The following is a 27,797-nucleotide window of genomic DNA, read 5'->3' as shown; positions in this document are numbered from 1 at the left end:
GAAAGCTCTCCAACACATGCTCTAAGATGGATGAATGTGGAGGACGTGATGCCCAGTGCAAAAAGCCAGTCACAAAAAGACAAACACTGTATAGGGCTCCACTTATATTTTATTCTAGCGTGGTCAAAGTCATAGAGGCAGACACCAGGATGGTGGCCGCCACGGGCGGGGGTGGGCATGGACAATGAGCACGGACTGGAGCAGGGTTCCATCACCAGACGAGGAATGCTCCGGGGCTGGCTGGTGGGGTCGGTGGCATGATGCTGGGAATGCAATCAACACCACATACCCGTTCACTTAAAAGTGGGTGAGAGGGTATCATGTAATGTGTGTTCCACCACAATTAAACAAAAAAACAGAACCCCACAGGGAGAAGCCATTCCACGCCCTCCAGAATGGCCACAACTAAACGGAGCACCGTGTCCTGAGCAGCCACTGGAAAAGCACTTGACCGTATCTTCAGGAGCCTCCAGAGGGAACCAGCACGGCCGACACCTGCAAACCAGGCCTCTAGCCTCCAGAACCACGAGGAAACACATTTCTGTTGCTTTTGCCCCTCTGGTTAGTGGTCATTCATCCCAGCAGCCTCAGGACACTGCTGCACCCAGAAGTCTGGAGGTGGAGACGGTGCACGTGGGTCCCAGGCCCTGAGTTGTCCGGCAAGCACGGGGTGGCCATGCGCATGGAGAATCAGAGGGCGCCTGTCTGAGACGAGGAGGCGCGGGTGCACGGGGCTGGACAGGCACCCGCCGGGGGCCCTGAGATGCCCCGTGCGTCCCACACTTCCGTTCCCTACCATTCCAAAGCTTCTTTGAAGTGGTTTCTTTTCCTCGCAACTGGAAAGCACAGAGACTGAAACAACGATCTCTTTCTTTCTATCTATCTATCTTTCTTTCTTTTTTTAATTTCAGAGGTTGCTTCCAACCTCTGAGCCCTCTTCCACAGCCTGGAAGGATGAACGGATCTCCCGGTTCATCAGAGGCTGAACTGGGCGGTTGTTGTTCACCATCATCTGCTCTTCTTCACCAAGCGCAGAAAACAGGAGTGTGCGAAAGGCGGCCAGCTGGAATGGAGAGCAGAGTATGCGGGGTGCAGGTTCAGAGTCAACCAGCTCCTGCCTCGTGCAGTCGTGCCCCCTGTCCCTGCCCAGACACAGTGAATCAGGGACAGCCGTGCATGACCAGCACAGGGTGGCATAGGGGACGCCCGAGCTAGGCCACAGGAGGCATCGCAGCTTCCGCCTTGGTCTCTGGCATCCCCCGCTCTGGAGAAGCCAGCTGCAGTGTTGTGAGGACACGCTAGCAGCCCCAGCGAGCGGAGTTAACAGCCAGCACCACCTTGCCAGTCGCTTCACTGAGCTACTCTGGGAAGGGGCCTGTGGCCCGGCTCAAGTGTTCAGAGTCCCAGGGGACACCTGGCTGCAACACCATCAGCGGCCCCAAGCCAGAACCACCTCGTATGCTTCCCCACAGCAAGGTAAGGAACACATGTAACATAAAAGCTAAATAAACACATACAATATAACATAATGTTTGATTCACTTCCCACTGAAGGAGCTGAAAGTGCATTTTAAAATCACCTCGTTTGTCCTCATTGTATTGAGGAGCCTGTGAGGGTCGCTCACATGTTTAGCCACCTGTGGAGCTGGGATTGTGTCTACACAGTGACCACGTGTTGCACAAACTAGAGCTGCATGACTGGCGGCTTCCCCAGGGCATGGAGGGCATGGAGGGCATGGAGCACAGCCGTGTGCAGACCGTCCTCACAGGTCTCATCACGCCGTCTGTGGCCACGCGTCTCTCCCCTGCTCTTCAGCCACTGCACCTGACATGCACAGGGGCTTGTGTGCTGAGGGACAGGAGGGGTCTCAGGGACCGGGGCCCATTTCTCGACCCGGGTCCTCCATCAGTGTGTCTGACAACTCTGGTTCAGGAGAAGAGCAGATAGCTCTGCCTTCCAGAGCAAACAGTGTCATTCCACAACTTTGGCATGAGAAGATATTCCCAGAATCATGAGGTTGGAGCCTCAGAAAGTGTACGTGTGACCGGCCAGGAAGGTCCAGCCTGCACAGGGATCAGGGCCATGGCAGTGCATTTGCCACATGTCTGTCATCCCTGGGCTCTGAATGCCCGACACACGCAAGATGTCTCCACATTCTTGACATTTCCAGGAAAAAGAGACTCTAAGTCTTTAAAATGTAAACAAGTAATAGCTACTTACTTTACGGGGAGAAAAAGACTATTTAGAAAAGGAAGAGGAAGGAAATTAGAACCGATGCAAAAACCCTGGACAGCCAGGTATTAGCTTCTGGTGTAAGTCTGTGTGCGAGATGAGGGCACGGCTCTGGGAGCACTCACTCACCTCCTCCCTGCCCCCTGACCTCGGCCACTGGGACCTGCTGTGGCTGGTGGCCTGTGAGCAGAGGCTGTCAGTGTGCATGTGGGGTTTACTTGACTGTTGCATATCTGTTGTGCACCATGGAAACCAGCTCTGGGTTAGACAGTATAGTCCAAGGAGCATGAGACACACAGGGCCCGACCCAAACCCCAGCCACTCTGCCACCCACAGGCAACCCGCAGACCCAAAAGCAAGAAAAATAAATGCTTGTTAGGAGCCGTTGAGTTTTGGGGTGGTTTGTTACGCAGCATTATCGTAGCAATAGCTGACTGACACAATCCTTCTGAAATTTTCTCTCGCATGCATAACTTCTGAAGACAGCACATGAGAGAAACCTCTTCAGTCTCGACTGTTTACCATTCTATCACCTAAAGAAGTGGGACAAATGCTAAAAGTCTTCTCGTCTCCGTCAATTACCCCACTTCCTTAATGGCTTTCTAAAATTCATCGATGATGTTCCTTTCTCGGTTAATTTGTTCACCTACAAAAACCTACTGAGGTCCCATCCTGGGCAGGGATCCGTGTCCCAGTTATAATGTCACTTCTGTTTCTTTTAAAGTCACTTTTGTCCAACACACACTGCAGAGCAAGCACTGACCGGTGTGCAGGCGTTTGTCATTAGGGACACCTGCAAGGTCTCAATTTGAAGCCACAGAATGTTAGAGGCCACCAGAGTGTATTTCTCGAGTCCCTAGCTCAAGAAATGCTTCTTGCTCAGGAGCATCCAAACCACACCAGAAAATAAAACCCGTGACACCTGCTCACAGGACCTCGGCTGCCCTGACAAGACAAATGGCTCCCGTACCATCCCGCCACACTGATTCAGGGGCAGCTTACCTGGTTTGGAGCCACTTCGATAGGCTGCTTCTGGATGATCCAGGTGACCGACTCAGTGAGTGGAGGGGTGGTGAGGGAACCCGGGTAGGTCCAGTAGTCCCGGCAGGTGGGCAGGAGGCAGGAGGGCTGGAAGGGGCCCATAGTGGCCCGTGCACCCTGAGAGACCAAGACCCCAGGTGGTGTCAGGTCTCAGGTAGAGATGGGGGCATGCAGGAAGGGAGGGAACGGTGCCCCTCATGTGCCAAGCTCCCTGTGCCGCCACTGAGGGGGGATCGTGCCTGCACCTCCCCTGCTTGGGAGCCTCTGTTCAGAATTCGTGTTTCCTTGCTTTGCAGGCTTCATCAAAGGGTGAGGGAAAGCTGCCTGTCTGAGTGCCAGGGGCACAGGTGGAGTGCCACCTTCATCCACTCGCCCGCAGCTACGTGGTGTGTAACTCCACATTGTGGAGGTGCAGTAGCAGACAGAGAGGACAAACTACCCACATTCATGGAACTTACCTTTTACCAGAGAAAAGCAGACCACAGCAGAATAAGTAAGTGAAATATCTAGTAGTTCTCACCATGGTTAAGCATGATGGAGGGAAATTTAAGTAGGATGGTGGGGTCAGAAATGCTGAGGGTAGGGCCTGGTGTTTTAAGAGGGGTGGTCCTGAAGGCCTCATAGAGAAGGAGACATTTGAGCAAAGACTTGGAAGAGGTGAAGGAAGAGGCCTGCAGGTTTCTGGGGGAAGATCCTTCCAAGAAGTGGGCAGAGCTAGTGCAAAGGGCCTGAGGCACGGTGTGGCCCAAAGCGCTTGAGGAATAGCACAGAGGCCACGTGGTGGGAAGGAGTGAGTGAGAAACCGAAGCAGTAAGGAGGATATGGGGGGGCACCCTGAAGAGGTCCAGCAGCAGGGCCAGGAAACTGGGGCTCATCATAGTGCAGGGCAAGGTAGAGGTGCAAAGAGAACCTATTGGTTCTCCAGCCAGAGGCTCTCCAGCAGGGCTTTCACTCAGTGGTGAAAGGGTCTCTTGGGGTCCCTCGGGTGCGGAGACCTGGGAGCAATGTTGCACGCACCAGTGCCGAGGTACCTAAGCTGCGGAGCAGCCCCGGGCAGCACAGCGGGAGGGTGTCCAGGCACGGCGCGGACACGCTCGACCGGGGAAGGAGGCCTCCCTGTTCACCTGGACTCTCTGCGCCACCTGCAGACGCAGGAGCTGGGGGCCCGCGGCCCAGCTGTCCCCTAACTGCTGACTTCCCCCAGTTAGACGCACAGTCCGGAGGCTAGCTGGAGGACCCAAGGCCAGGAGCCGCTTCCCGTGGCCGCTGCCGTCACTGCCACCACTGCCCGCGGCGCCAGACGATGCACTGCGTGATTCATGTCTCCTTAGCAGTTCAGAAACAGCCGTACGGAAATATGTTCACGTAGCCCGGCACCCACTGGTCTAGAGCTCCCAGGGCTCTGGCTCTCGGCATAGGCACAGATGGGTGCCTGCCGCCGCCCACACCGTCCGTTTCAGGGACTCAGCACCTCGCAGAGAGCCCCCGGAATGGCTCTTTAAGCCATCCTGCCGCCCAGCCTCCCCCCGCCAACCCCCCCGGCCCCGACCTGCTTTCTGTCTCCTCTGCTTTGCCTACACAGAATCCCAAGGGATGTGGCCTTTGGGACCAGCCTGTCCTTCGGGATCGTGCCTTCAAGTTTCACCCGAGTGGTGGAAGTTGGAGCTCCTGTTCCCTCCCACGGCTGGAAACGCCACCTCGTGTGATCTAGTGAATTCTTGGAGGAGGCGGGTCATGCACGCACTTGGGACAAAATGCGAGGAACACCGGTGGGAGCACCAGTGCCCCCCTGGTCCCTGAGACTGCAGCCCGGGAGGGGTGATGTGCCCGATACCATCCGAGGCTGTTACCGTGAAGTTCTCCAGATCCACCTGCGAGAGGAATTTCTATTTATTGAAGAGGAAAGTAGGTTAGATACAAGAGACTTGCCCAAAGCCACGTGACTAGCGGCAGAACCCAGATGCTGCGGGAAGCCTCTCCACCCTAAAGCCAGCTATCCCTCCTTCCCTGAGGCTGCAGGAGTGGGGTCAAGGCCGCAGCCATGTGGAGGGGTGGCTGGATGCATGCACCACCGGTTTCCATCAACTAAAGTTTTGGGAGGATCCACGACTATGCATTGTCAAACCCACAGAACTGTAGGCCACGGAGATGGTGTCCGACGTGGCACATTTAAAGAATGGCTCCAGAGGTTGAGGGCACCCGCATGAGGCACAGATTGGGGCCACTGGGTCACACCTCCCAACCTGTGAGGCACAGACACCTGCTCTGCAGGGCTGGGCTTTTCGTCTCCTAGGCTCTCGCTCTTGTTTCCCAGGTTAGGAATCTGAGGCCAGAGAGGAGCGTCAGGAGCAGCAGCGAGCCCCAGGCAGCCTCCTCCGCCACCCTCGCTGACAGTCCCTCCCGCGTGGCTCTCCCAGGTGGCCCTGGGCTACCCAGACGTGCTCCAGAGCTTCTGCGGGAGGAAAACAGACCCCAGAGTAAACAGCACCTCACGGCCAGGTCCTTCACTTCCCACCAAGAGGTGGAGGCCACGCCACGTGGGAGGTGGGTGCACACAGGGAAAACATCCTGGGTTTACTCTGGCTGCAGACCAGCAAGGAAGAGGATGCTTCCAGCACCTTGACCCTGAGGAGTTCCTGCGCTGGCGGATGGGACGGTGGCGGGTGAGGTGGTCCTGGTCCCATGGGGCCAACCTCAAGGTCAACATCAAGCGAGCACACAGCACACATCAAACAGACCCTGTGGAGCAGCAAAGGAAGGGCAGGCCCCCGCTTTCATCTGGAGCCGCTCTGGCCATTGTTGGGACAGGTTCCCATGTCCAGGGACCCCCAGGCCTCCTTGAGTCCTGGAACTCTTTTGTTTGGTACTGAACAAATAAACTACATTTCTTTGGAATTTCCATTTGTCCATCAAAGTCTTCTCTTGGCTGATGTTGGAGAAAACCTACTTTGGTGTCCTCGTCTTTTTGAGCCGAGCTCAAAGCAGCAAGGTGCACAAAGGGAGCTGAGCGATGATCCCCTCGCTGTGGGCGCATTCACAGGCTGGCAGGCCTTTCCCCCTGCCCTCGGCTTCTCTGTTCTCCTGGGACGGGGGACCCTGAGACCCTGCGCCAGCAGCATGCCAGGTAGCGTGGGGGTGGACACCCCTAAAGGTAGTTAGGTGTTTATTGCAGTCAGTTTTAAAACAAGCATCATCTCTGGTGGATGTTGTTGCCTGGGTCCAGGCTAAGGATTTTTTAAAGCTGATCAGTGTAAGGAAAAATACTAGGGGACTGATCGTAACCAGTGACAGGTGGACAAAACCTTCGGGATGCTGCCCGAGTGGCTGAATGTTGGGAAACTTGGATGGGGTCTGGCACACCCACTATACTAGGGAGGGAGGGGTCCACGGGGAGCAGGGACCCATGGTCATCAGAGAGTGAGCCACAGGGAGACCCGTTCCTGGAACTGGACTCAGGCCCCCTCAGCCATACCCTTCCACCCCGTTGGTCTCTTATCCTTGCAAACGAGTCATTAATATAAATAAACGTGCTTCAACTTCGAGCTACACAGCTTACCTTGTGCTTTATTTCCGGCAAGACTTCCACCAGCTTCTGCAGCCCCTCATGATGGGCCCCCAGCTGCCCAGCATAGACGAGAAAGGCCCATTGGAAAAGGCAGCCGGCAGGATAGCGAGCGTGCCCCATGCCCTGCGCCCCAGGTCCCGCGCCCTGCACCCCACACCCCGCACCCTGCAGACATGGTTCACCCGCTTCCCTGGGGGAGTCGTGCCTAAGCAAGATTACCTGTAGAAACACCCCTATCACGGCCACACCGTTCTCCCCCATGATGGCTTCTTTGTAATTTTGGTATTTCACAGAATTCCAGTGAACTAAATGCAGCTGAAAGAGAGGAGAAAGGACTCGGGTTGTCCGCACGATGCCCCAAGGACGGCGGCGGCTCCTCCTCCCCTGGCCGGGCCGCCCACTGCGTGGTTCGCTGGACGGAGGCGCAGCCGAGCGGTGCTGCCTGCCCAGGGGGAGCGAGAGCTGCAGAAAGTGGGGGCCTCGGCACCTCCCGCAGGAGGGAAGGGGGCTTCACGGTGTAAAATAGGAATTGGCGGCTGGATAGTTCGTGTGTATCAGAGACCCCGGAGCAGGGCTGCCAGACCTGTTATGGGACGCTCAGTTACGTTGGAATTTCAGATAAACAAAGCACCATTTTTAATGTGAGCACGATGCCCAAATTGCATTTTTCTCCTATTTCTGCCTCCCTCCTTTGAACCTCATCTATGTCCCCATTTCATGTCCCTCCTTGCGTTTTCCCGAGCCCAACCTCGGCATCAGGACTGGCCGGCTGACGAGGATTTAAACAAGGGGCAGAGGACAAGGTAAGGAAGCAGGGGAGGCAGGGCCGCGGGCCTGGCTTGGGTTCTGTGTGACGGGGGCACCTGATTCTGATGCTGAGCTTGGCCCAGACCCAAGAAGGGGCCGGGGGGTTGGCACATGCGTCCTTCTGCAGGCATGAGCTGTGCCAGAGGCCTTTCTGAGTGGCGCCCAAGCCCCACGTCCATACCAACAGAGTCCAGAAAGCCCCCCAGCCTCTCATGGTCAGCAAGACGTTCCCATGCAGCTGCTAGGTGCCAGTGCTGTGAGGACTCTGCCCAGGGAGCAGGGTCCACGTACACTCCATGTGGCACCTGACTGCCAGTTAGCCCCAGTGCTCCCAGCCATGGGCACTGGGGACCAGTGAGGGTGGCACGGCATCTCCCCACTATGCACGACTCCAATGGAATCTCCTACCCCGCTGTCCCTGTGGATCACACAGAAATAGATAGCCGGGCCCCAGGCCCCATCTGCAGGCTGGCTGCTTTCTTCAGGGGCCCCACCTTGGAACCGGATTTGCTTTCCAGCCACCCCCTGGAATGCTCCTTTTCTGGGCAGCCGGCTGGCCAGTTGCCCTACAGGCGGGCCTGGGGTGTAGCAAGCTCCCACACATTTGCTGTTGGGATGGCATCTACCAACCTCTGCCGGGTACGCACGGTCATCCACTGTGTGCTCTGAGCCCCATGCATTCGCTGCTCCCCAGTGGAAGTGGAACTGCTTTAGCCTGTAGTGGTTTTCCAAGGGGCCACCACTGATTCCTGGAAAACAAAATCAGCGGAACTGGGCTGTTAGTCTATTTGTTGGATTGGGTTTTGCTGTGACAGCATCTGTCTACCCTGAGGTCACACAGTTTCCCTCTTGAGAGATTGACGCCCTGCTGAGATGACAAACTGCAAGGTGGGCCCCGTGAGAGGTGGGACCCTGTCCTTTGTCCACCTCTGTCCCCATCAGCAGGTCCCAGGTGGCCAGAGCCACTGCAGAGATCAGCGTGGCCACCAGGTGGCGACAGGGACCTCATCCTCTTCCGCGCAGCAGGAAGGCAAAGAAAACTTTCTGAGATGAATGCTCGTCCTAGAGGCTTCCAGACTTTAATTAAAAAAAAATGATGTCCTCAGGACGCCCGAGTGGCTCAGTGGTTGAGTGTCTGCCTTCGGCTCAGGGTGTGATCCCAGGGCCCTGAGATCAAGCCCCGCTTTGGGCTCCCTGCATGGAGCCTGCTTCTCCCTCTGCCTGTGTCTCAGCCTCTCTCTCTGTGTCTCTTGTGAATAAATAAATAAAATCTTTTAAAAAATAATAAAATGATGTCCTTTGAATGCAAAAGTGGCAGCTTACATTATACCATCAAAGAATTTCATGAACTAGTATGTAATGAGTGAGACGTTCACACAAATTCTGAGAAACAACACCCTACCTTCTCCAGGGGTGCTGCCCTGTGTGCAGCCCCTGCTCGGTGTCATCTCACTGTATGACCAGGTTTGATTGGTGGAATCTCTTCTAAGTGACCCTAAGTACCCAGCATGGCCTCCTCCAGCACCGTTAGTGGACAGGAACATCTGTCATGGGGGCTCTGACTCTGAACCACAGCGATCTGGGCAAGTCCAGGGCGAAGGCTGAGAATCGCATGCACACAGGCCAGCCTATCTCCAGCTGCACTTTGCTAACAGATCTCCATCCACATTGCTACAGATAGGACGGTAACTCTCATGCATCTTGCTTGGAACTGAAGTGAGCACGCTGCTGCTGGGCTGGGGGGCAGGTCTGGAGGCACCCTCCCACCCCCGGAGATCCCAGGGTGGCCAAGTCCACACGGACTCCTCGGTGTGATGGTTGCTATTGACAACATCAGAGGCTACCGGCTGGTAGTATTCTCTGTTCTGGTTTTGCCATAAAAAGTATAAGGAGCAGAAAGTGCTGAATGGTAAAATAGGAAACAAATTTAGTTCACAATTCTGAGCTCGACCAGCTCACAGAGCTCCTCTCTCGCTGTCTTTCTTCACTTGGAAATGAGGGTGGTTGGTCTAGACCTCCCTAGGTTCTCTAGACTCCGATGGTTTTATGGGGTAATCAACTCCCCTGAGCACACACTCATGAATTATATCTCCATTTTTTAAAAGATTTTATTTATTCATGAGAGACAGAGAGAGAGAGAGAGAGAGAGAGAGAGAGGCACAGACACAGGCAGAGGGAGAAGCAGGCTCCATGCAGGGAGCCCAACGTGGGATTCGATCCCGGGTCTCCAGGACCACACCCTGGACTGAAGGCGGTGCTAAATGGCTGAGCCACCCAGGGTGCCCATTTATATCTCAATTTTTAAAAATACACAGAGAAAAGCATATAAAAGCATTGTTAAGTCACAAAGCCTGAATCTGTGAGGGGCCAGGAGATGCTCACAGATGGGAAAGCAGGAGAGAGAAGAGAACCTCCAGGGAGTTCCAATTACAAGGCTTTAATGGAGATTTTCTGTGGCTAAAATGACAAAGGGGGATGATTTTTTTTCCCTGGAGAGGAGATGATCCTTGAGCCCACTGACCTTAGTAGTTTTGCATTGCACTGTGACTTACCAGGAGGGGTTGGGCAGGTTACTGGTAATCCCAGCAACGGGAGCTAGGATTTAAGCCCATATCTGACACCAAAACCCATGCCTTTTCCACTTTATCCTTTCAAGCAGAAAACACAATCTCAGGAAATTACAGGACCATGAACCCAGGCAGTGGAAATCTTTGTGCTCCCTCCCACCTGGCAGCTTGTATCCATGGTTCTAAGGGGCTTTGTAACACTGGCCAACCAGAGACCTGGTGCCACCAAAATGCACTCATTAGTGATCAAGAGGTAAGCCCAAGGGGTGAGTGCACAGCTCGTCTGAGCAACTTTCCTGCAGGAGGTGCCCTGGGCACCGAGGCGGAGATGGCAGTGTGCTCACCCACGCAGGCCAACATCATCTTTTCTAGAATGAGAGCGCCAGGAGGCAGGAACGACGAGTGGGCCTTGGATTTGCAGCTTACCTCTGGCTCGAACTAGCGAGCTGCTCAGCCTCTCTGAGCCTCCATCTCCCCACCTGTGTAGTGAGTGTTGGTGGGATAAACAGAGGTGCCTGGTGGAGGGTTGTCATGATGATGATGATGCTGGTGACTCTACCTCATGTAAACTATCAAGGACTCTGCCCCTTCATCTATTAAAAAAAAAAATCACCAGCTATAATGTTCTTGTGGTCCCTTCCTGCTCAAGCACCTTAGAATTCTATGTAGGTAAGGTCTCCAAAAGAATGATACCAACTGTATGAAGCATAAATGCACCCCGAGCTGGATGTTTGCTAGAACCCTGCCAAAAATGCCCTTGTATAAAGGCATTTATTTTATTACTGGTATGGCCAACAACAGAGCCAGGGATGGGAACCTGCTGGGATGGGAGGGGCTTGTGGGCACGCCCACTACTCCTACCTTTGCAGGTGTAGAGCTGCAAGGTCACAAGACCTTTTCAAGGTCACCCTCTGCACCGGACTGGAGCCCACGGACACAGCCCCATCCATGCTCACGAAGCAGCCTCTGGCCAGCCAGACTCCTGCCTATCTGCTTCCATGAGAGAATGAAGAATGGAAGCCCATCCTTTGGAACCCTGGGGCTCTGGCCCACCTCAGTGGGGCCCTCCAGGACTCATATCTCCTTCACGCTGACATCTAGTCCTCTGTAAACAAACAATGTTATCTTGGGCTGGGGACCACGGGAGCTCCTAACACCACCCCCCTCCCCCAGAAGGCTGCTGCACCTGACTAGCCTTGGCATACGCAAACACAAACAAGGAGATCAGCAAAACGTGAGCTTCCTAGGAGGCTAAATGAGGAGGAAGGAGGATAGTTTATAGCCTGGGCTGGGCTGGAACAGTGCTGTGGGGCAGGTCAGTGGTGCAGACTCTCAGAATTGAGCTGTTTGGTGGTCTCCCTTTTAGCCTTTAAGTGCAGCCCAGGAAGAGTGCAAGAGCAGGTCAGAAAGCACGTCTACATTTGGGAATGCCCTAGGTCAGCCGGCGACCCCACCCTAGACCTGCTTGAAGATCCAGGCCGTGGGCTTGTGCAGCAGTTCCAGCCAGACTTGGGCAGCCTTCTCCCCGGGACAGGTAGGAACTCCACTCGCGGCTGCGGCCCCGGGATAAGATAATCTCAGGGTGACTTGTCATAATGACAGTGCAGCATCAGTGTAATCCTCTTTCAAAACAATTTAAAAAGGCAAGTCTGATTTGGTAGAAGGGGGCCTTTGGCAGACCAGGCCCCAACCCGCCGCGGAGGGCTCCTGCAGGTGTCTCAGCTGGCTGTCTCCCTGAGCCGGCGCATCGAAGCATAACTGGGGACGTGCCCGAGCCACGGCCAGACCCTCCAGATAGTCCGAGGAGGCTGACTCCACGCTGAAAGGTGCCGTGCCCGATACCACTGTGTCTGGACTTACAACAGCCACTGTTAACGGCCGTCTATTTGTGAGTTCAGTGCTTTCACCAAGATGGAGCAGGCTTTTGGCAGGCATGGTGGTTTTAAGGCTTAAAATAAATACATGAGAAGTCTGAGATGCTCTAATTAGTTAAAACTGCAAATAGCACAGCGCAGCCAAGTCTCCAGCCTGTTCTTGGGGCCACCCTGGGAGCTGATGAACATCCTGAAGCTGTGACACACAAGGACAAAGGGTTTGCATGTGCTCCCCGCACCAGGAAGGTCTCTCTCATTCTCCCAGGAATGCCAGGGCCTCAGTTGGTGGCCAGCACACTCTCAGTGCTCCAGCAGCACAGGCCACCCTCCTCTCCCACACGTGCACCCACTCCCTGGTAGTTATGCTCTAAGATCATCCCACGTCAGCTTCAGTTTGAAAGCCAGGTGGACTCAGACTCATTGATTCTGTAGCTCAGCTTTGCATGGGCCCTTTTAGCTCTTCTGCATCTCAAGACGACGACACGTTTGTCTTCAGAACACGGTGAGGGTCAAATACAGCCACGCTTACAAAACACTCCCTGGCACAGCCCCTGGGATGCAGAACGGCCCCCTAGCGATTGCGATTTCTGTTACTATTACTGGTTCTCGTCCTTACTAAAATGATCACCGTCATCATTGTCAACATCATCAAAGCAGAGATCTGCAGAGACCCGAAGCTGCCGATACTACAGCCAGGGCAGGACCTGCGTGAACAGACACAGCTGAAGAAAGTGTCCACAGAAGGGGCGCGGCCAACCACAGAGCGTCAAAGAGGAAAAATCATTCACTCACTCTGCAGGTACATGCAGTGAGCTCCTAGAATGTGCCACACTTTCACCTAAGCATTGGGGGTGGAGAGAGAATGAGACCGATGCAGTCCTGCCCTCTGGGAGCGTGGACTCAGAGGGACGGGCAGGCAGCGCACAGGTGGTGGGCGTGAGCAGGGGGTGTCACGGGGGCATGGAGGGGGTGCTCTTCGGGACCCACACTGAGTGCCACGGCGGCCTCCCTGAGGAGGGGGGCTTCCGCCCTGTGGATGGAGAGAAAGATGGTTCTAGGCAGAAAGCCACTGAACATAGAGGCCTGGAGGCAGGGCGAGCAGGCCACCACGATGCCACAGATGGAAAGTCCGAGGGGTTCATGCAGGGCAAAAAGGCGCAGGTGCCAGCCATGGCCAAGCAGCAGAGCCTTGGTCAACAGACCAAATATCCTCGTCTTTAAAAATGAATGTGTCACATGAGGTTCACCCCATGCCACCCTCAGCAGCCCCGGCCTGACCCTAAAGCCCACTCGTGGGCAGGTGCGCAGGGAGGAAACGCCGTGTGAGGCCATGGCACCCCTCTGGGACAGCTCTGCCACCAAGGAGCACCCGGGACCCGGGCACGGCTAGGACAGGGAGGCCATAGAAGTGCGTTGCCCGCTGAGGTTTTTCCATGTGCAAGGCCTACACTAAAAGCCCAGAGGAATAACGATGTCTGTGGCAGGCTCTCCTGAGTGTGAGTCCACCAGTGTCTCCTGCAGAGGTCCTCAGATTCATCCTCCCAAGGCCTCCACCACCGCTCCTTCCAATCTCTCCTCTTCCTCCCCACTCCCCATGGGCCTGTCCCCACCCCAGATGGTCTCGTGTCCTCCTCTTCCCGCAGACCCTCCTCCACCTTGACAAGCCTACCGTGTTCTACACACTGTGCTTAGTGGGCCCTCCTTCCTTTGATGCTCCCAAGGCCACGCAGGGTTGCAGACTGGGGTGCCAGCAGGACGAGTGGGGCTGGGAGGTGGGGGCACGGGCACCAGCTGACATTCACCCCAATGTCAGTTACCTTCTGCTTTCCCTCCCTGTGTGTCCCGACTAGCGATCTGCTTGCGAGCAGGGAGTGCGTCTCAGGCACAGAGAGCCTCCTAAAACTTGCCGGGAAAGCAGCACAAGCTGTGATCCTGCAGATCCTCGACGGAGCAGGAGTGATTCATTCCTGGGTAGCCCTCAGAAGGAAGGCGCCCGAGACAGGGAGGACGGCTACCATGCTGGGCGTCACGATGTGGCGGCCTCTTCCGAGGGCCCTCAGGCGATCCACCTCCCATTTCTAAGTTGATCCCGATTACGTGGACCATTTTCGACACTAAGGGAGAGGCCCTGATGGACCCATGGGGGTGGGGGAGGCAGTGCTGGACCAGATGGGGCTCAGTCTTGCCTCCTAGCCCGGGAGCTCCCCTGGGCCCCTGGGCACTCGGTCCAGTCCCCCCGAGGATCAGGCCATCTGGAGAGATGCAGGGAGGGAGGAGGGGCTGGAGAAGGAGGAGGAGGAGGAGGAGGAGGAGGAGGTGGAGGAGGAGGAGGAGGAGGAGGAGGAGGAGGAGGAGGAGGAGGAGGAGAAAGGAGGCCTGCTCTAGCCCCGTGTAGATGACTGTGGGTCTCTGAGCAGCAGCATCACAGGGGGAGTTATCACAGGGACACTGGCTGGTAGGGTGGGGTGGGAGCCTGGGATTAGGGTCTCAGAGGAAGGAGGAGGAGTGGACGAGAGGGCAGGGGGGTGGCTGGGGGTTTGGGGGCCTCCTGGGCAGAGGATCTTTCCAGGCGGGGGATTTCATTCCCACTGAAGGGCCAGGGATAGGCCTGGAGAGCCACACATCCACCTCACCTCCACATTAATGCCTCCTCCCCCAGAATGCCCACGCCTGGGATCTGAGGGAAGAGTCAGCAGAAATCAGGAACGAAGGTGAAGAGACACAGTTTTAGAAACTGGACTGACCATTTACAGATTTGTGGTAGAAAAGAACTGCCCTGGGACAACAGGGTGATGATCACACTCTCTCCCCCCAGTCAAGGCGGACATCGGTCAGCAGTCAGCCAGCGTAGCCGCCGCAGGCCTCTTCATGACTGCACGGAACCCCCTTCCTGAACCCCCTCATCCCCCAGCGCAGAAGCTCAGAGGAAGTAGCGGTTCACGCCTCCCTGCAGGCACCCGGCCTAACGTGGCAGGTGGAAGGGTGCCCTGGGATGTGGGTCCTGAGTGGACAGAGAAATGGCGGGGCTGTTCCTGCTGCCGTGTCCGTGACCCATCCCCGGGCCCCACTTCCAGCCTGCCTTTCCAGGAGGGAGCCTGTAGATTCTTTTGGGAGTTCCGTGTGGGCTGGCACCTGAAGACCCCCCCTCCCCAGTCCGATGGAAGTGACCCTGCAGACTTCACCATCATGCTGGTCTGCAAGTCTGCTCCACGGCAGGGGCAAGCATGGACTGAGCTCCTGCTGGGTGCACTGGGTGCTGGTCACGGGCTGAACGCCCATGGACTTGGGCTCGCAGCAACCAGCCCTCCTCGTCACCTCTTGGCGCTTGGGGTGGTGACCAGCTGTCATTGGCCCCACTTTACAAGTGACTTAGAACTCGCTTAGACGTGGGAGGGAGCACGAGTGCACCTGCGGCCTTAGTGCCTGACGCCTCAGCTGTCCAGTACTGTCCCTGCGAGTGAGTGACCGTCCAGGGGGCTGCTCACAGGTCAGGAGGAGCCTTCTCATCTGCAGTCCCCATCTTTTCTCCCTCAGCCAGGTGAGTGGGCCACGCAGAGTCCTCCACCATCAGGAGTCCTCCTGATGGCGGCCTCTCTGGCCACCCTGCTCCCTCTAGTGGAGGACTTTAGAAGCGCGCGTGACCAGGCCTCCCTGAGACCGGTTTTTTTTTGTTTTGTTTTGTTTTATTTTTGCTAAAACAGGGCAAAGCTGTCATCCAAATGTTAGCTCAGGGTGCTCAGCCTCCCAGCACCCTCTTTACATCCCCTGACTCAGCGTCACATCTTCCCCTTACAGAGGAGGAGACTGAGGGTCAGAGAGTTTAGGTGACTTGCTAGAGCTGATGACAGGCTTTACACCCTTTTTCCCTCGCCTTCTCCTTCTCTCTCCCTTCCCCCTTTTCTCCCCTCCCTCCCCCTCTGTTCCCCCTCCTGCTTTCTCTCTCCCCTCCCTCTCCCTGTCTCCCCCAGAGTGGGACCCTCACCCCCATGCAGTACTCTCCCGGCACCTCCAGTGGAGCAGCCCCTGGGTGCAGAGGTGCAGTGCAGGGTCCTGACCCCACAGGAGACCAGGAGATGGGTCCAGCATGCAGGACAGAGGCGGTCTGCCCTTTGCATTCCCCTACACAGGTGGACGGGGTCAGGGGCAGGGCAGCAGGGCCCCTTGGCTCCCTGGCATCAGGCTGTACACCTACAGGGCTACAGAGCACTGGCTCCTTTTCTGTGGACGGCGAGCGGGGCACAGGGTTTGGAAACAACCCTGGGCTGATAAGGGTGTCTCCTTTCCCAGAGTGGGAGTCTCTTCTGTTTCGTGGGGTAGTTGTGAGGATCGAATAAGATAAAACCTGCACCCCACCCAGCAGGCTGATTTGCCCAGCAGGTCCAGCGGCAGGGCAGGATCAGGGCCATGGAACACGTGCCTCCTGAAGCGGGACCTCCTGGCAGCCTCCAAGTGCAGGTGGGCCTGTCACCCCTTCCAGGAGGAGCACCCCGCCGGGCTGGGGCGAGGGGGCTCCCCGGGGGAGATGGTGTGTGCGCAGGGAGGGGAGTCTGATGGTGGAGGCTGCCTTTCCCTCATTTCCTCCTAGGAAGCTCTCTCCCTCCTGCCCCTGCGCCAGCCCCCTCTTCCCTGGCCTTCAGCGCCACTTTCTCGAATTCCTTGGAATGCCCCACTGTCTCCACCTCTGTTATTCATCATCGCTGGCTGGCTGGCGCTAATCTCTGAGTACTCGTATCCCTCGCCCGCTGGAAAAACTGCTGGAAGCTTCCACGCTGATGGAAAATGTCCTCGGCCTCCTGTTTCGCTCTGAGTTCCTGGCAGTCACCTGTCGGAGTAACCTGACCTGCGTGATCCCAGATTCTGTAGTCTACCCTGCGTACCCTCCTCGCTCACTTCCCTTCTTGCTCATGAGGCGCGGCCTTGGCTGCCGGCTATCCAGGGGTTTTTTGGGGTTATGGGTGTGTCTCCTTATTCTCAATTTCTTACTGCAAATGTGTTTTGCTTGCTCCATCGCTGAGCTGCGTTTTTAATTTCCTTTGCTCCTGGCGGTCCCCAATTTCCAGTGGAGGTGCGTGAAGACAGGAGATGTGGAAACAGAGTGAGAGGTTGGGAATCGAGCTGGGGTTGGAGGCTTGGGGTGTGTGAAGTCGGGTAGGAGAGAGGGAGAGAGGAAACTGGGGTTTTGGGAGAATGACAAGTAAAGTAAAACCAGATTGGCCTGTGTGGACGAGAGCCACTGGAGGAATTATCTAGTAATTTATATGGCCAGGGAGAGACACCCAGATAATTCTTTCGGTCTGTGGCTGGGCGGGGCTGGGGGCGGGTCTCTTTGAACCAGATTGAGAAGGTGGTGGAGAAGCCAAAAAGTGGGGGTCGGGACCGGGTCAACACAGAGGCCTGGCTGCAGCAGGGCGCAAAAGTCTTGAACTCTGAAAGCCACTTGTGTCCGGGGTGGGCCGCGGTCAACCCGGGGTCAGCAGCGTGCACCTCAGGCCCTGTGGCGAAAGCACTGAGTGTGCCTCCCAGCCCCGACCACCCTCACTTCTGGGCAGGCACTTTGCTCCAGGGCGGGCTCGTCCCCAGTCACGTGGTGATGGGCTGCTGGGGCCACGCTGTGGTTTGTGGATCCGCTCTGAGGCCCGAGCTTCCATTGTCAGGGCAGAGGCACTGTCTCTCTGAGCCACTTATCAGGAGGGTGAACCAGAGCAGCAGGCCCCAACTTTGCTCCCATTTGGGATTTGCTGGCCCGGGATGATTCCAGCAGGGGCAAGCAGAGCCCACAGGGAGGATCCAGATCCCCCACTTTGCGTCTGGCTCCTTCCATTCCTTCGGTGGCTCTTCCACTACCCGACCCAGCCATACTCAGGACTTCTCAGGATCTCACCCTCTTCTTTGCTTAAGCCAGCTTGAGCCCTGCCTCTGCCACACGCAAGTCAGAGAGAAGTCTTACCCAGTACAGAGAACGTGTCCCTGGGGATCTGTGATGGTGTTGGGAGACTGACGCCAGCTGTGTGGGAGTATTTACACCAGGGAAAGTGGCAAATGCTACAAGTGGCTTCCTGTCCCTCCCCCAAGTCCTTGGAGGCCAGTTTCCTGATATTTACCAGTCGTCTACTAGCCAGTCTTGGAAGGGCCAGGCTCCCGTGGGCTCAGCTTCCTGGAGGACAGACCTGGAGTCTTCCAGCACCGCGCTCCGAGGTCCCATTTCTGGGGGTCAGGCGCAGTGTCCCCTCTATCCTGGGCCTCCCAGACCCAGCCCTATTTATTGCCTTTGGGCAGAAAGCACAAGGACGAGGCTGCCAATCCTCCAGGTGCATCCTTTCTACTTCTTTTCTCTTAACTCAGCCACTGTTTTTGGTCTTCTGTTCTAGGGCTCTTGTAAACAGGGGATGGAATCATTAATCAAACTGATGAAGGCTAAAAAGTGAGATTTATTGGTGCAGGGACGGTTTGGCCTTAGGCACAGCTGCATTTAGAGGCTCCAACAATGGCTTCAGGCCTCAATTTTTCTCCACCTCTTGGCTCTGCTCTTCCCTGAAGACCAGGGGCCCAGGCTTGTAGCTGACTAGCGCAACACAGACAGGAAAGGATTATCTTCCAACGTGTCCCAGGAGAATGCTGGCTCTCAGTGGTCCGACTGCAGTTGCACGCCTACCCCTGGACCGGTCACTGAAGCAGAGGGGGCTGCTTGGACTGGCCATGCCCAATTCTATGAGCTATACTTTGGGTAAAAATTCAAGAGGCTGAAATTCTTAACCAAAAGGAGGCTTTGCTCTGTGATTCTAGGGATAACTATGACCTGCAGATCTGACACTGAGCCCCCATGGGATATGGAAACATCTAGAGTCCAAGACACACATGTTCTAAGATGCCCTTGCAAACATGACAGCAGCTACTTCACCCTGGAAGCACCACAGATATGTCTCTGCTCCACCTGTCAGGAAAGTTGGGTGTGGGCTTCTTGCTGGTGGGTTAGGGATGGGTGTCCCAGGCTGATCCCACTGTCCCCTGGCTCTTCCGCTGGGGTGCACTCACCGGACATGGGCTTAGCTACTACCCCAAGCAGCTTGCTGGCTCTCTGGGGACCTGACCATAAGCCCAGAACTTTCTCCACATGTGCTAGCTAGTGCATTCCTCCCTTTATGCAGGGTCAGCGCCTAAGGCTTCACACCTGGTCTCTGCAGATATTGGGTGCAGATTTTTTCCAGAGTAGGTTCACGCTCCTAAAATTTCCTTCTTTAGAGGGCAGAGAATCCCGTTGTAATTTTCCTTAATTGGTAAAATGGGAGCTGACACCCATCTCACACAATCGTTGCAAGGATGGCTCAAGTTATTGCGAACAAAGTGTAGATAGGAGAAGGGCTGGTGGTAAAGGGTGGATGTGGTGACATGATGGGAGCTTTCCATGGCAGGAACTGGGTTTGAACCTGACCCTTCACATGCTGCCACTTGACCTTGAGTGAGCTGCTTCCCCCAGTCTTGGTCTCTCCTTGAGTGGAGGGAGGACGCCGAGCCTCTCGATGATATCTGTTTGGTGCTGTGCTGTTATTCACGAGATGGAGGTACCTTTTAAAGATGGTGTTCACTTGTCTGTCCCGAGAACCTCCCACCTTCTAGCAACAGCATCACCATGTCCCGTGACCACCAGTGCCCAGAGCATGGACGTTGGTCAGCATTCCAGGGGCTCCCCTGATGGAGGGTGGGATGAATGCCGTGCTCAGCCCCAGACCCGTTCCCTGGGAATGTCGATTATTCTGTCAAATGTATCTCAACAATACACAATACAGAAGTCCAAAGTAATATTCAAAGCTTTCCATATTTTATGACTTAAAGGAAAATAAATCCATTACATAGTTATCAGTAAGACCCATAATGACGCATAATAATCCTATGGGAGGAGCATGAATTCTATGGTAACTCATCCCCAACCATATCTGCTGTTTTCAAAATTATTGTATATTCAATAACTATTAACTAAGCAATTAAAAGTTCAGGAAGTATAATTCTTTTTTTTTTTTGAGGGAGGGAGGGAGGGAGAGAGAGAGAGAGAGTGTGTGGGGGGGGGGGCGGGGGAGGAGCAGAGGGGAGGGAGCATCCCCTGCATGCTCTACACTCTCTGCTCTCCCCTAAACACGGAGCTGGCAAGCTCTCCTGCAGGCTGGAGCTCACTCATGACCCTGAAATCATGACCTGGGCTGAAATCAAGAGTCGGATGCTCAACTGGACTATGGAGCCATCCAGGTGCCCCAGGAGCTATTATTTTTTTACTCAATCTTATAAAATTGCTGCATTAAAAAATGATACAAACCACATCAAACCTGAAAACCTAATTTTAGTTTGCTCCTTGGGAATTTGAATTTGGAACAGACCAACAAGGGCAGAAGAAAAGTTGGCACATTGAGTAAATAAGTATGTGTATCCCTGCACTGCGCTGGTCTTTGCACTTTCCAGGATCTGGGTATGCAGTTGTGCTCTTTTATCCCTCAAAGAAGTTCCTCTGTGCAAACGTCTGCTAGAGCTGGCGCTCTGGTCCCTGGCGCTCAGTGAGCCCTGTGTGAGCAGCATCCCTGAGGGTCACTGTGAAGACCAACCCGGAGCAGCTATGAGCAGCTCTGGGCACGCAGGCAGCTGCTCAGGAAAGGCGGTTCCTTTTTACCTGTGGGACAAGGGGAGAGTCCCCTGGAATAGTGAGCCCCGCTGTCTGAGAAGTGCTTTGCAGGGCCTGGCACAGGGAGAAGCCTCTACCCCGCTGCCGTTCCCATCCATCCAAGGCAGGGCGGTTGTGGCTGGGTCTCTGCTCACCATCCAGCCTCTCCCTGGACTCCAAGAAGGCTGGCACGTGGCCTGCATGTGGTTCAGGGTGCCCGGAGTGGACGCTACACCTGCTCAGATGTCTTCCAGGCTGGGGGACACCGAGTGTCTACTAGGACAGCACAGTTTTGATGGGTGGACGTGCAAGCATGGGTGTCAGGGTCATGTTGACAAAGCCAAGATGCAGGGCTGGGCGGACCTTCCCTGGATGGGAGAAGCCGATTGAAAGCCCTGCAGCTTTCAGTTCAGAGACTCTGCATCTGCCCCAGTGACGGGCACAAGAGCAAGGCTGAACATGAGTTCCTGTTCCAGCGTCCTGTTGTTGACAACATAGAAAGGTGGGCTCCGGGTCAGCGCCCCATGTTGGGAGCTGATCCAGGTGACGCTGTGGGATGCAGGGCACTTCCCTGGGGTGGTCTCACTTCTTCCCCGACAGCCTTTGAGATGGGCGTCTTGCTCTCCACTCCCAGGGGAAGAAACGGAGACTCCTTTGCTCTTTTAACGTTTCATTGATTTTCATCCATCAATTGACTAAGCGCCTGTGATGCTCAGTGTAAAATAGTGGTCCTGGCCTCGTGGGGCTCGCATCCTCGCAGGGCATCCTCGCGGGGCAGCGGGTGAGAGAGTAAGACAACTGGGTGTACGAAGGAGATGGGTTGAGGGCTGGTCCAGAAAGGACCTGGCACTGGGGGCCAGGTCGGGGGTCCCCAGGCTCCAAGATTCCCTGGGAGGACTTGCAAGACTCCGTGCACAGCCATACGTGTGGCTAAGATTTATTACAGTGAAATGACACCAACAGATCTGCAAAGGGAAACGGTGCAGGCAGCACTGTCCGAAGGAAACCAGGTGCCTGCCTCCAGAGCCCTCTCTATGGGGGTCACACAGGATACACCAAGTCCCCCCAGCAACCAGTTGTGACAACACGTGGGAAGTGACACTCGGAACTCAGGTTTTCGTGGGGGCCTGGTCAGGTAGGCACTGTTTGCCGTTGGGGACTGTGGTCCCCGCTCCAAGAAGGAAGACAGACGCCCAGCATAAACAAGGCTCACGGTGGTCCCAACAGATGCTCAGGAACCCCAGGCGGAATCCAGCAGCAGCCCTGTGTAGCAGCAGCCTTCCCAGATCCAAGGAGCCTCCCTCCCCAACCTGGTGAGGGTCCTGCTGAACCTCTGAGGGCAGGGTCCACGGGAAGCCCGTGGCAGGGTGCTGGGGCCCGGTCGGGGTCGGAGGCTCCCGGGGCTGCCCGCACGGCCTCCCCTGCCACCAGGGCAGCTAGCCTCATGCTCAGTCCCCACTGTGTCCTGTGTTCCTGTTCTCCCTCCCAGCAGCTGGGCATCCTACGGGCAAGAACCAGCGAGGGTACCAGGCTCTGATGCGCGGCTAGTTGTTGGCACAGTTTCCTTCTGGCTCTGCTTTCAGGCCTCACGGTCACCTCACCCTCTCCCCGCACCTGCTCTGTTCTCTGTGACGTGTCATATGTGTACATTCCTATGGGCTTTTGACTCTTCCCGACCAGCCCTTGGAATATCCAGTAAATCTGTGCAAATGTCGGTGGTGGGTATTATCATCCTTCACCTCAGTGGCACCTCCCTGCCCCCTGAACACCGTGTGCCAGTAAAGCCCTGGCCCCTTCTCTGCTCACCCCATAGCCCGCTCTCAGGCTGTGCCCGGCCCAGGCTCACCTGACCCCTCAGTGGAGTCGTCGAATTCCACCTGGAAGAAGTAGCCGGTATTCCAGACATGCAGGCAGCTGGTCGCGGCGTAGGACACTTGGAGAGACTTCAGCCGCGGGTCGTAGACACTGTCCCTCCAGCGGATGTTGATGGGGGACTGCCGGGTACCCCCTGGCACAGAGGCCAGGCCCTTCCAGAGTGGGTGCGCTGGGGCAGAGAGGGAAGAGGAGGCCTTCACTGACCTGGTATTGGCACCTCATGGGGAGGCAGCGGCCCTCGCAAATGAGCCCCCAGAGGAGACAGCCCTCCTGGAGACAGCCCCACCTGGAGCCTGGGGCCCCAGGCCGCCCAGCAGATCTGTCCATGCAGGCGGGGCCCTCGCTCCATCTCCCCTCTGGAGCGTCCCCCAACACCGACTTTCCGGTGCCATCTGATCTGGTTTTGATCCACGGTCATCATCACGGCGTGGTCACAGGAAGCCTGTGCCGCCTGCCCCCCACCAGGCTGCATCCCACTGGGCTCCAGGGTCAGGGTGGGAAGGTGAAGCTGGGCAGCGTGGTTTCTGTGGATGATGCTGCTGCAGGTGAGGAGGCCGGTGGGTGACAGGACCGGTGGTGTGGGGCAGCTTGGGACCTCTCCCCCGTGCCTCACATGCACCTGATGCTGAGGCCAATGCACACCTCCTCCTTCAGCCTCTCCCACAAGGAGGAAGGAGAAACCACTCCAGGGGCCAGAAAATTAAGCTAGAGTGGCTACCTGCCCTTTCCTTAAGGTTCCTGCTCCTTGGGCTGCCTCCCGGCCTGGCAGGGTTTTATTTCTCTTTGTTCCTTTTAGACCCAGGACAAGGACCACCCCCCAACCCTTCTGCCATCGGCCGCCCAAGGCCTGAGATGCCACCATTACATTGGTGTGTCTGGCTTCCCTAGTAAAGTGGATGTGTTGTTAGAGAATATTCCATATGTGGGAACATTAAGGAAAGATAAGTGATACATGGATCTGAGGGTGAGCTGGGGGGCAGAGCCAGGAGCCAGAGCATTGGGCGAAGGGGCGCCCACTGTGCACAATGGGGAGGTGACCACCTGGGCGAACGATGGACGAGAGACACCCACCAGGGAGAGCCCAGGCTCTCTGGGGATCAGGGAAGTGGGGGCTATTCTGGGGTATCGGGCTTGGCCGTGTCCCTCCAGACCTGGGGTGCAGACTAGGGATGCTCAGGCCATGTAGCCACATGACTCTCGCCTCAGGGCTGGGGGGGCAGCGGGGAGACACCTATGGAGGGAGTGTAAGCGCTCTTATGGGATCTTGACATCTTCCAAGAGGTGGTAAGAATGCAGATTCTCACATGACGTTTCTTGATGTTAAAGTGGAGCCAGATAGTCCACACAGGGAAGATATGTTCATGCTCCCTCCTCACTCTCTGAGCTACGGGCAGGTTCGTTTCTTCTCCCCGCCCACCCCTAGCCGCTGCATCAGTAAACATGAGAATACGATGTGCAGCAAAGCCAGGTTGGCCAAGACCAGACGAGATAGCGCACAGACTGACTGTAGGCCCCGACTCGCGTCCGCCCACTGGGCACAGATGCTGCCACCTATCATGCAGGGCCCTTCCCACACCCCAAAATGATGCCTCATTGTGCTCTGCAGGCACATCCTGCACTCCTGCTGGCCTCCTTCTCACGATGGATGCATGGATGACAATAGACTCGGGGCTGCATGTCCTCTGTCCCAGCTCCTTCTGCTCTAAATCAATGTTGTACCAGAAGCCCTGGGTCTCTGTGGGTCTGTCCTCCCGCAAAGCCCCACTGAGCTGGCACAGGTCAAGACCACATCTGATGCAAAGTGACTTTTAACACACGGTACAGCCTCACAAACCCCCAGCCTCCAGCCTCACTATGGGGAACTGGGATGGAACAGGGCCTGACGTGGACACAGAACTCAGGAGCCACTGGATGTCATGGAGGTGGCTCTGGTCTTACGTGGAGGCTGACCTCGGCCCCCAACACAGAGGTGCGTGGTGTGGAGGAGGGCATATGTTAGGCTACATGTGCTGAGCTGCACCAAGGGGCTGCCAACAACCTTGTACATAGTCTCTGCCCCTGAGTAAAAGCATGTTGTTCATCACTGCATGCAGTGAGGAGAGGCTGCTCGAATCCTGAAAAGGCTTCCCATGCTTGCTCATGGGGGCTGCGGACCTCCACAGTGATGCCTCTGTGCCACAAAGTCTACGCCTCAACCATCTCCGGTCTCTGGGGGAAGTGATAAAAGTGATCATGTACACGTATCCAGCAGATATTAAATTAACTTAACCAAATCAATGGTATCCTCTTGTTGATCACTCAACACATACTTAAGGCTCCTTCTGTGGGTCAGGTACTGGTCCAAATGCAGGGGAGGATGAGAGCCATGTTGGGCAGACCCGGGGCCACCTTGTGGCCGGGCTGAGCCAAGCCTCCTGGCAGATGCACAGCAGAGAAGCACCTGTGGGACTGTCCGGGGACACACAGTGGTGCAACAACCAGCTCTCTCGAGGAATAGCACGTCCCCACAGGTGGCGTCTGCCATTGCCATGGTGTAAATGCTCCTGCCATGGCCAGCAGCCAGCTGCCGGGGTGGCTGCCACCAATCACAGGCTTAAGAAGAGACGCACATCACTGGTGGCAGGGAGCCCCGGCAAGTCCTGGAGCATGGCAGGAGAACACCTGACCAGGATGATTTTGGAGCCTCCTCAAGCACCGTGGCCTGTCTCTCTAGGCCAAGCCGCAGTGATTTCCAGAGACACAGAAGGCCCTTCTTCCCCAAAGGGTCACTATCTGTACTTACGGTGGCTGGTGGTCCACCACGGACCCGAAGCAGGTGATCTTCCTCCTGCCACACTGTTGGGTCACTGTCCAGTCACTGACAGCCTAACGCTAGGTCACCCCAACACTAGGTCACCCCATTCACCTCGCTTCATCTCAACATGGTCACCCCAACACTAGGTCACCCCATTCACCTCGCTTCATCTCAACATGGTGTTTTATCATCTCACATCAGTGCCAGAAAGGTGAACACTAAGATATTTTGAGACACAGGCCACAGTGACATAACATTACTACAGTCTGTGTTACAATTGCTCTATTTTGTGTAAGTTGTGCTGTCAATCTCTTCCGGTGCTGGATTTATAAACCAAACTAGTTTTAGGTATGTGTGAATACGAGAAAACAGTTGGTATAAAGTTTGACACCATCTATGCTTTCCTGCACCTGCTGGGGGTCCTGGAACAGATCCCCGAGGGCTAAGGGGGTGCATTGTATTTAGGAACAAAATTTCTTTTTCCCCCAAGGGAAATGCACTGCTGGACACCAATAAACAAAACACTAACCTGGAAGCATCGATGTTTCAGGAAGCTCCAGCCTTCCCTGTTTGGCAGATAGAGCTGTGTGTCATGGAGCTCTGAAGGAACTGCAGAGCCCTTGGCTTCCCTGAACGTAGCTGGGAGATGGCAGCGGGAACTGATTTAGGCGCCCAGCACAGAATGTTGCTCGGTCCCATACACGTGTGTGAGGATGTGTGAGAATGTGGTTGGTAATATTCAAAAATTGGATACCACCTGATGTTCTCCAACAGGGCAATGGTTAAATACAGAGACACCCACATGGTGGTCCGAGGTGACAATAACAACAATTAGCACGTGGCAGTTGTCTGCAAGGTGCCAGGCACTGTTCTCAGCTTTTCCATCCCTGACCTCATTTCTACTTCCAACAGTTTTGTAGGATAAGTACTGTGATTACCCACCCGCTATAGGCGATGAGACTGGGTCTCAGAGAGGTTAAGATACTTGCCAAAGGGCACACAGCCCCACAGTGGTAAGGCCAGGATCCCAGTCTAGGGGGTCTGATGCTCTTCATGGTCGCACCAAGTATAAAAGAGGGGATAGGTGCCGAGGACACTTACGAGGATATCCCCAGATCCCCAGTTGAGAGTAGAGAAAGCCAAGATGCAGACCAACATGTATCACTGGGGTCACTTTTTATTTCTTGAAGAGTCTTGTGAATGTGTAGACATATTCTCTGTGCACGGAGGAATGTGTCAGAAGGCTGAGAGCTCAGCTCGATGTAGCAGTGGCCTCTGGGACCTGGGGCAGGAGAGGGTGCAGATGGGAGGGCCTTTCTGAGTGACTGTGTGCTTTGAAATTTGCAGGTGGGTCTAGGATAGGGCACAAGGATTTGCATTTCTAGCAGGCTCCTGGGGGTGTTGCTGTTGTCAGTCTGGGGACCTGCTCTCAGAGTCCATAATGTTCGTTGAGAGCCAGCTTTCTATACATGCCATTCCATCTCCATGTGACCCCGTGCGACATCTAGTCCTTCTCTTTACAGATGAAGAGACTGAGGCTCAGGGAGGTACAGCCGCTGGCCCCGCTCTCACCTCTGACAAGTCACTTGTCCCAAGTGCCCATACGCAGGAGCCACTGGTTCTGAAGCCCATGCTCTTTCCACCACCCAAACCTGGAAAGTGCAGATACTTCAGAAATGAAAACCAGGAGTGACCTTATCAGCCAGTCTTTTTTCTTTTTCGACAGAGGAGAAATCTGAGACTCGGAAAGAGAGAGGCATGAGTCCAAGGTCACAGGGCGCTGAGGATGGGTGCTGCCACAGTGTGACTGGCTGACCTGGGGCAGTCTTTGGACGGAGTTGGTTGGATCATCTATTTATTGCATGTTTGCTGAATATATTCTCTCTTGGAGGAGTCTTGCAGCCAGGCTGCATGTTCCTAACAACAGCTCATCTTGGGGGGCACTTGCTACTTACCTTCTTCTGTGGATCTCCCCCTCTTGATGGCTCCATGGAACTGAGGTTAAAGGAATTGCTCAAGGTCACCCACAGAATGCTCAAGGTCATCCACGGGAAAAGAGACAAGTGGAAACCTGAACCCAAGCACTCTGGTCTGACTGCCTCCCATTTTGGAAGACACTACAGAATCAGCCAAGAGTCAAGCCGCATCTGGGAAAAACTGAAGGTCTACTTACAGGCATCATTCCGAGGTCTCTGTGCACAGGGACCTTGTGAGCACCATCGCTCCAGCCTTAGCAGATGACTGTGGAGGGTCCCCCATGTCTGCTTGGATGAGGTGGAGAAACCAGTGGACTTCCAAAGGCTCTTGCCCAACCCCGGGGTCCTTAGCATCTTGGATGTGTTCCCCACAGATCCCAATAAAAAGAGGGTGATTTTCTGGCTATCTGCTCTCACTTTGA

At 55.5% G+C, this 27,797-nt stretch overlaps 1 protein-coding gene across 1 annotated transcript; it reads right to left on the bottom strand.

Annotated features, from left to right (window-relative positions):
- Positions 1-91: 91 nt before the first annotated feature.
- On the bottom strand, positions 92-27,797 carry CA5A (carbonic anhydrase 5A). The gene is made up of 7 exons (XM_025427064.3): positions 27,573-27,797; positions 22,577-22,774; positions 8,276-8,394; positions 7,058-7,153; positions 6,830-6,892; positions 3,235-3,390; positions 92-1,063 (listed from the first exon to the last, which is right to left on the bottom strand). The coding sequence occupies exons 1-7, from the start codon at positions 27,727-27,729 to the stop codon at positions 908-910; spliced, it is 945 nt and encodes a 314-aa protein (XP_025282849.3). The 5' UTR covers positions 27,730-27,797; the 3' UTR covers positions 92-907.

This window comes from Canis lupus, chromosome 5 (genome assembly GCF_003254725.2).
Source record: "Canis lupus dingo isolate Sandy chromosome 5, ASM325472v2, whole genome shotgun sequence".
NCBI classification, from domain to species: Eukaryota; Metazoa; Chordata; class Mammalia; order Carnivora; family Canidae; genus Canis; species Canis lupus.
The sequence above is the reverse complement of the archived record's forward strand: the minus strand, read 5'-3'. Positions and strand labels throughout refer to the sequence as shown.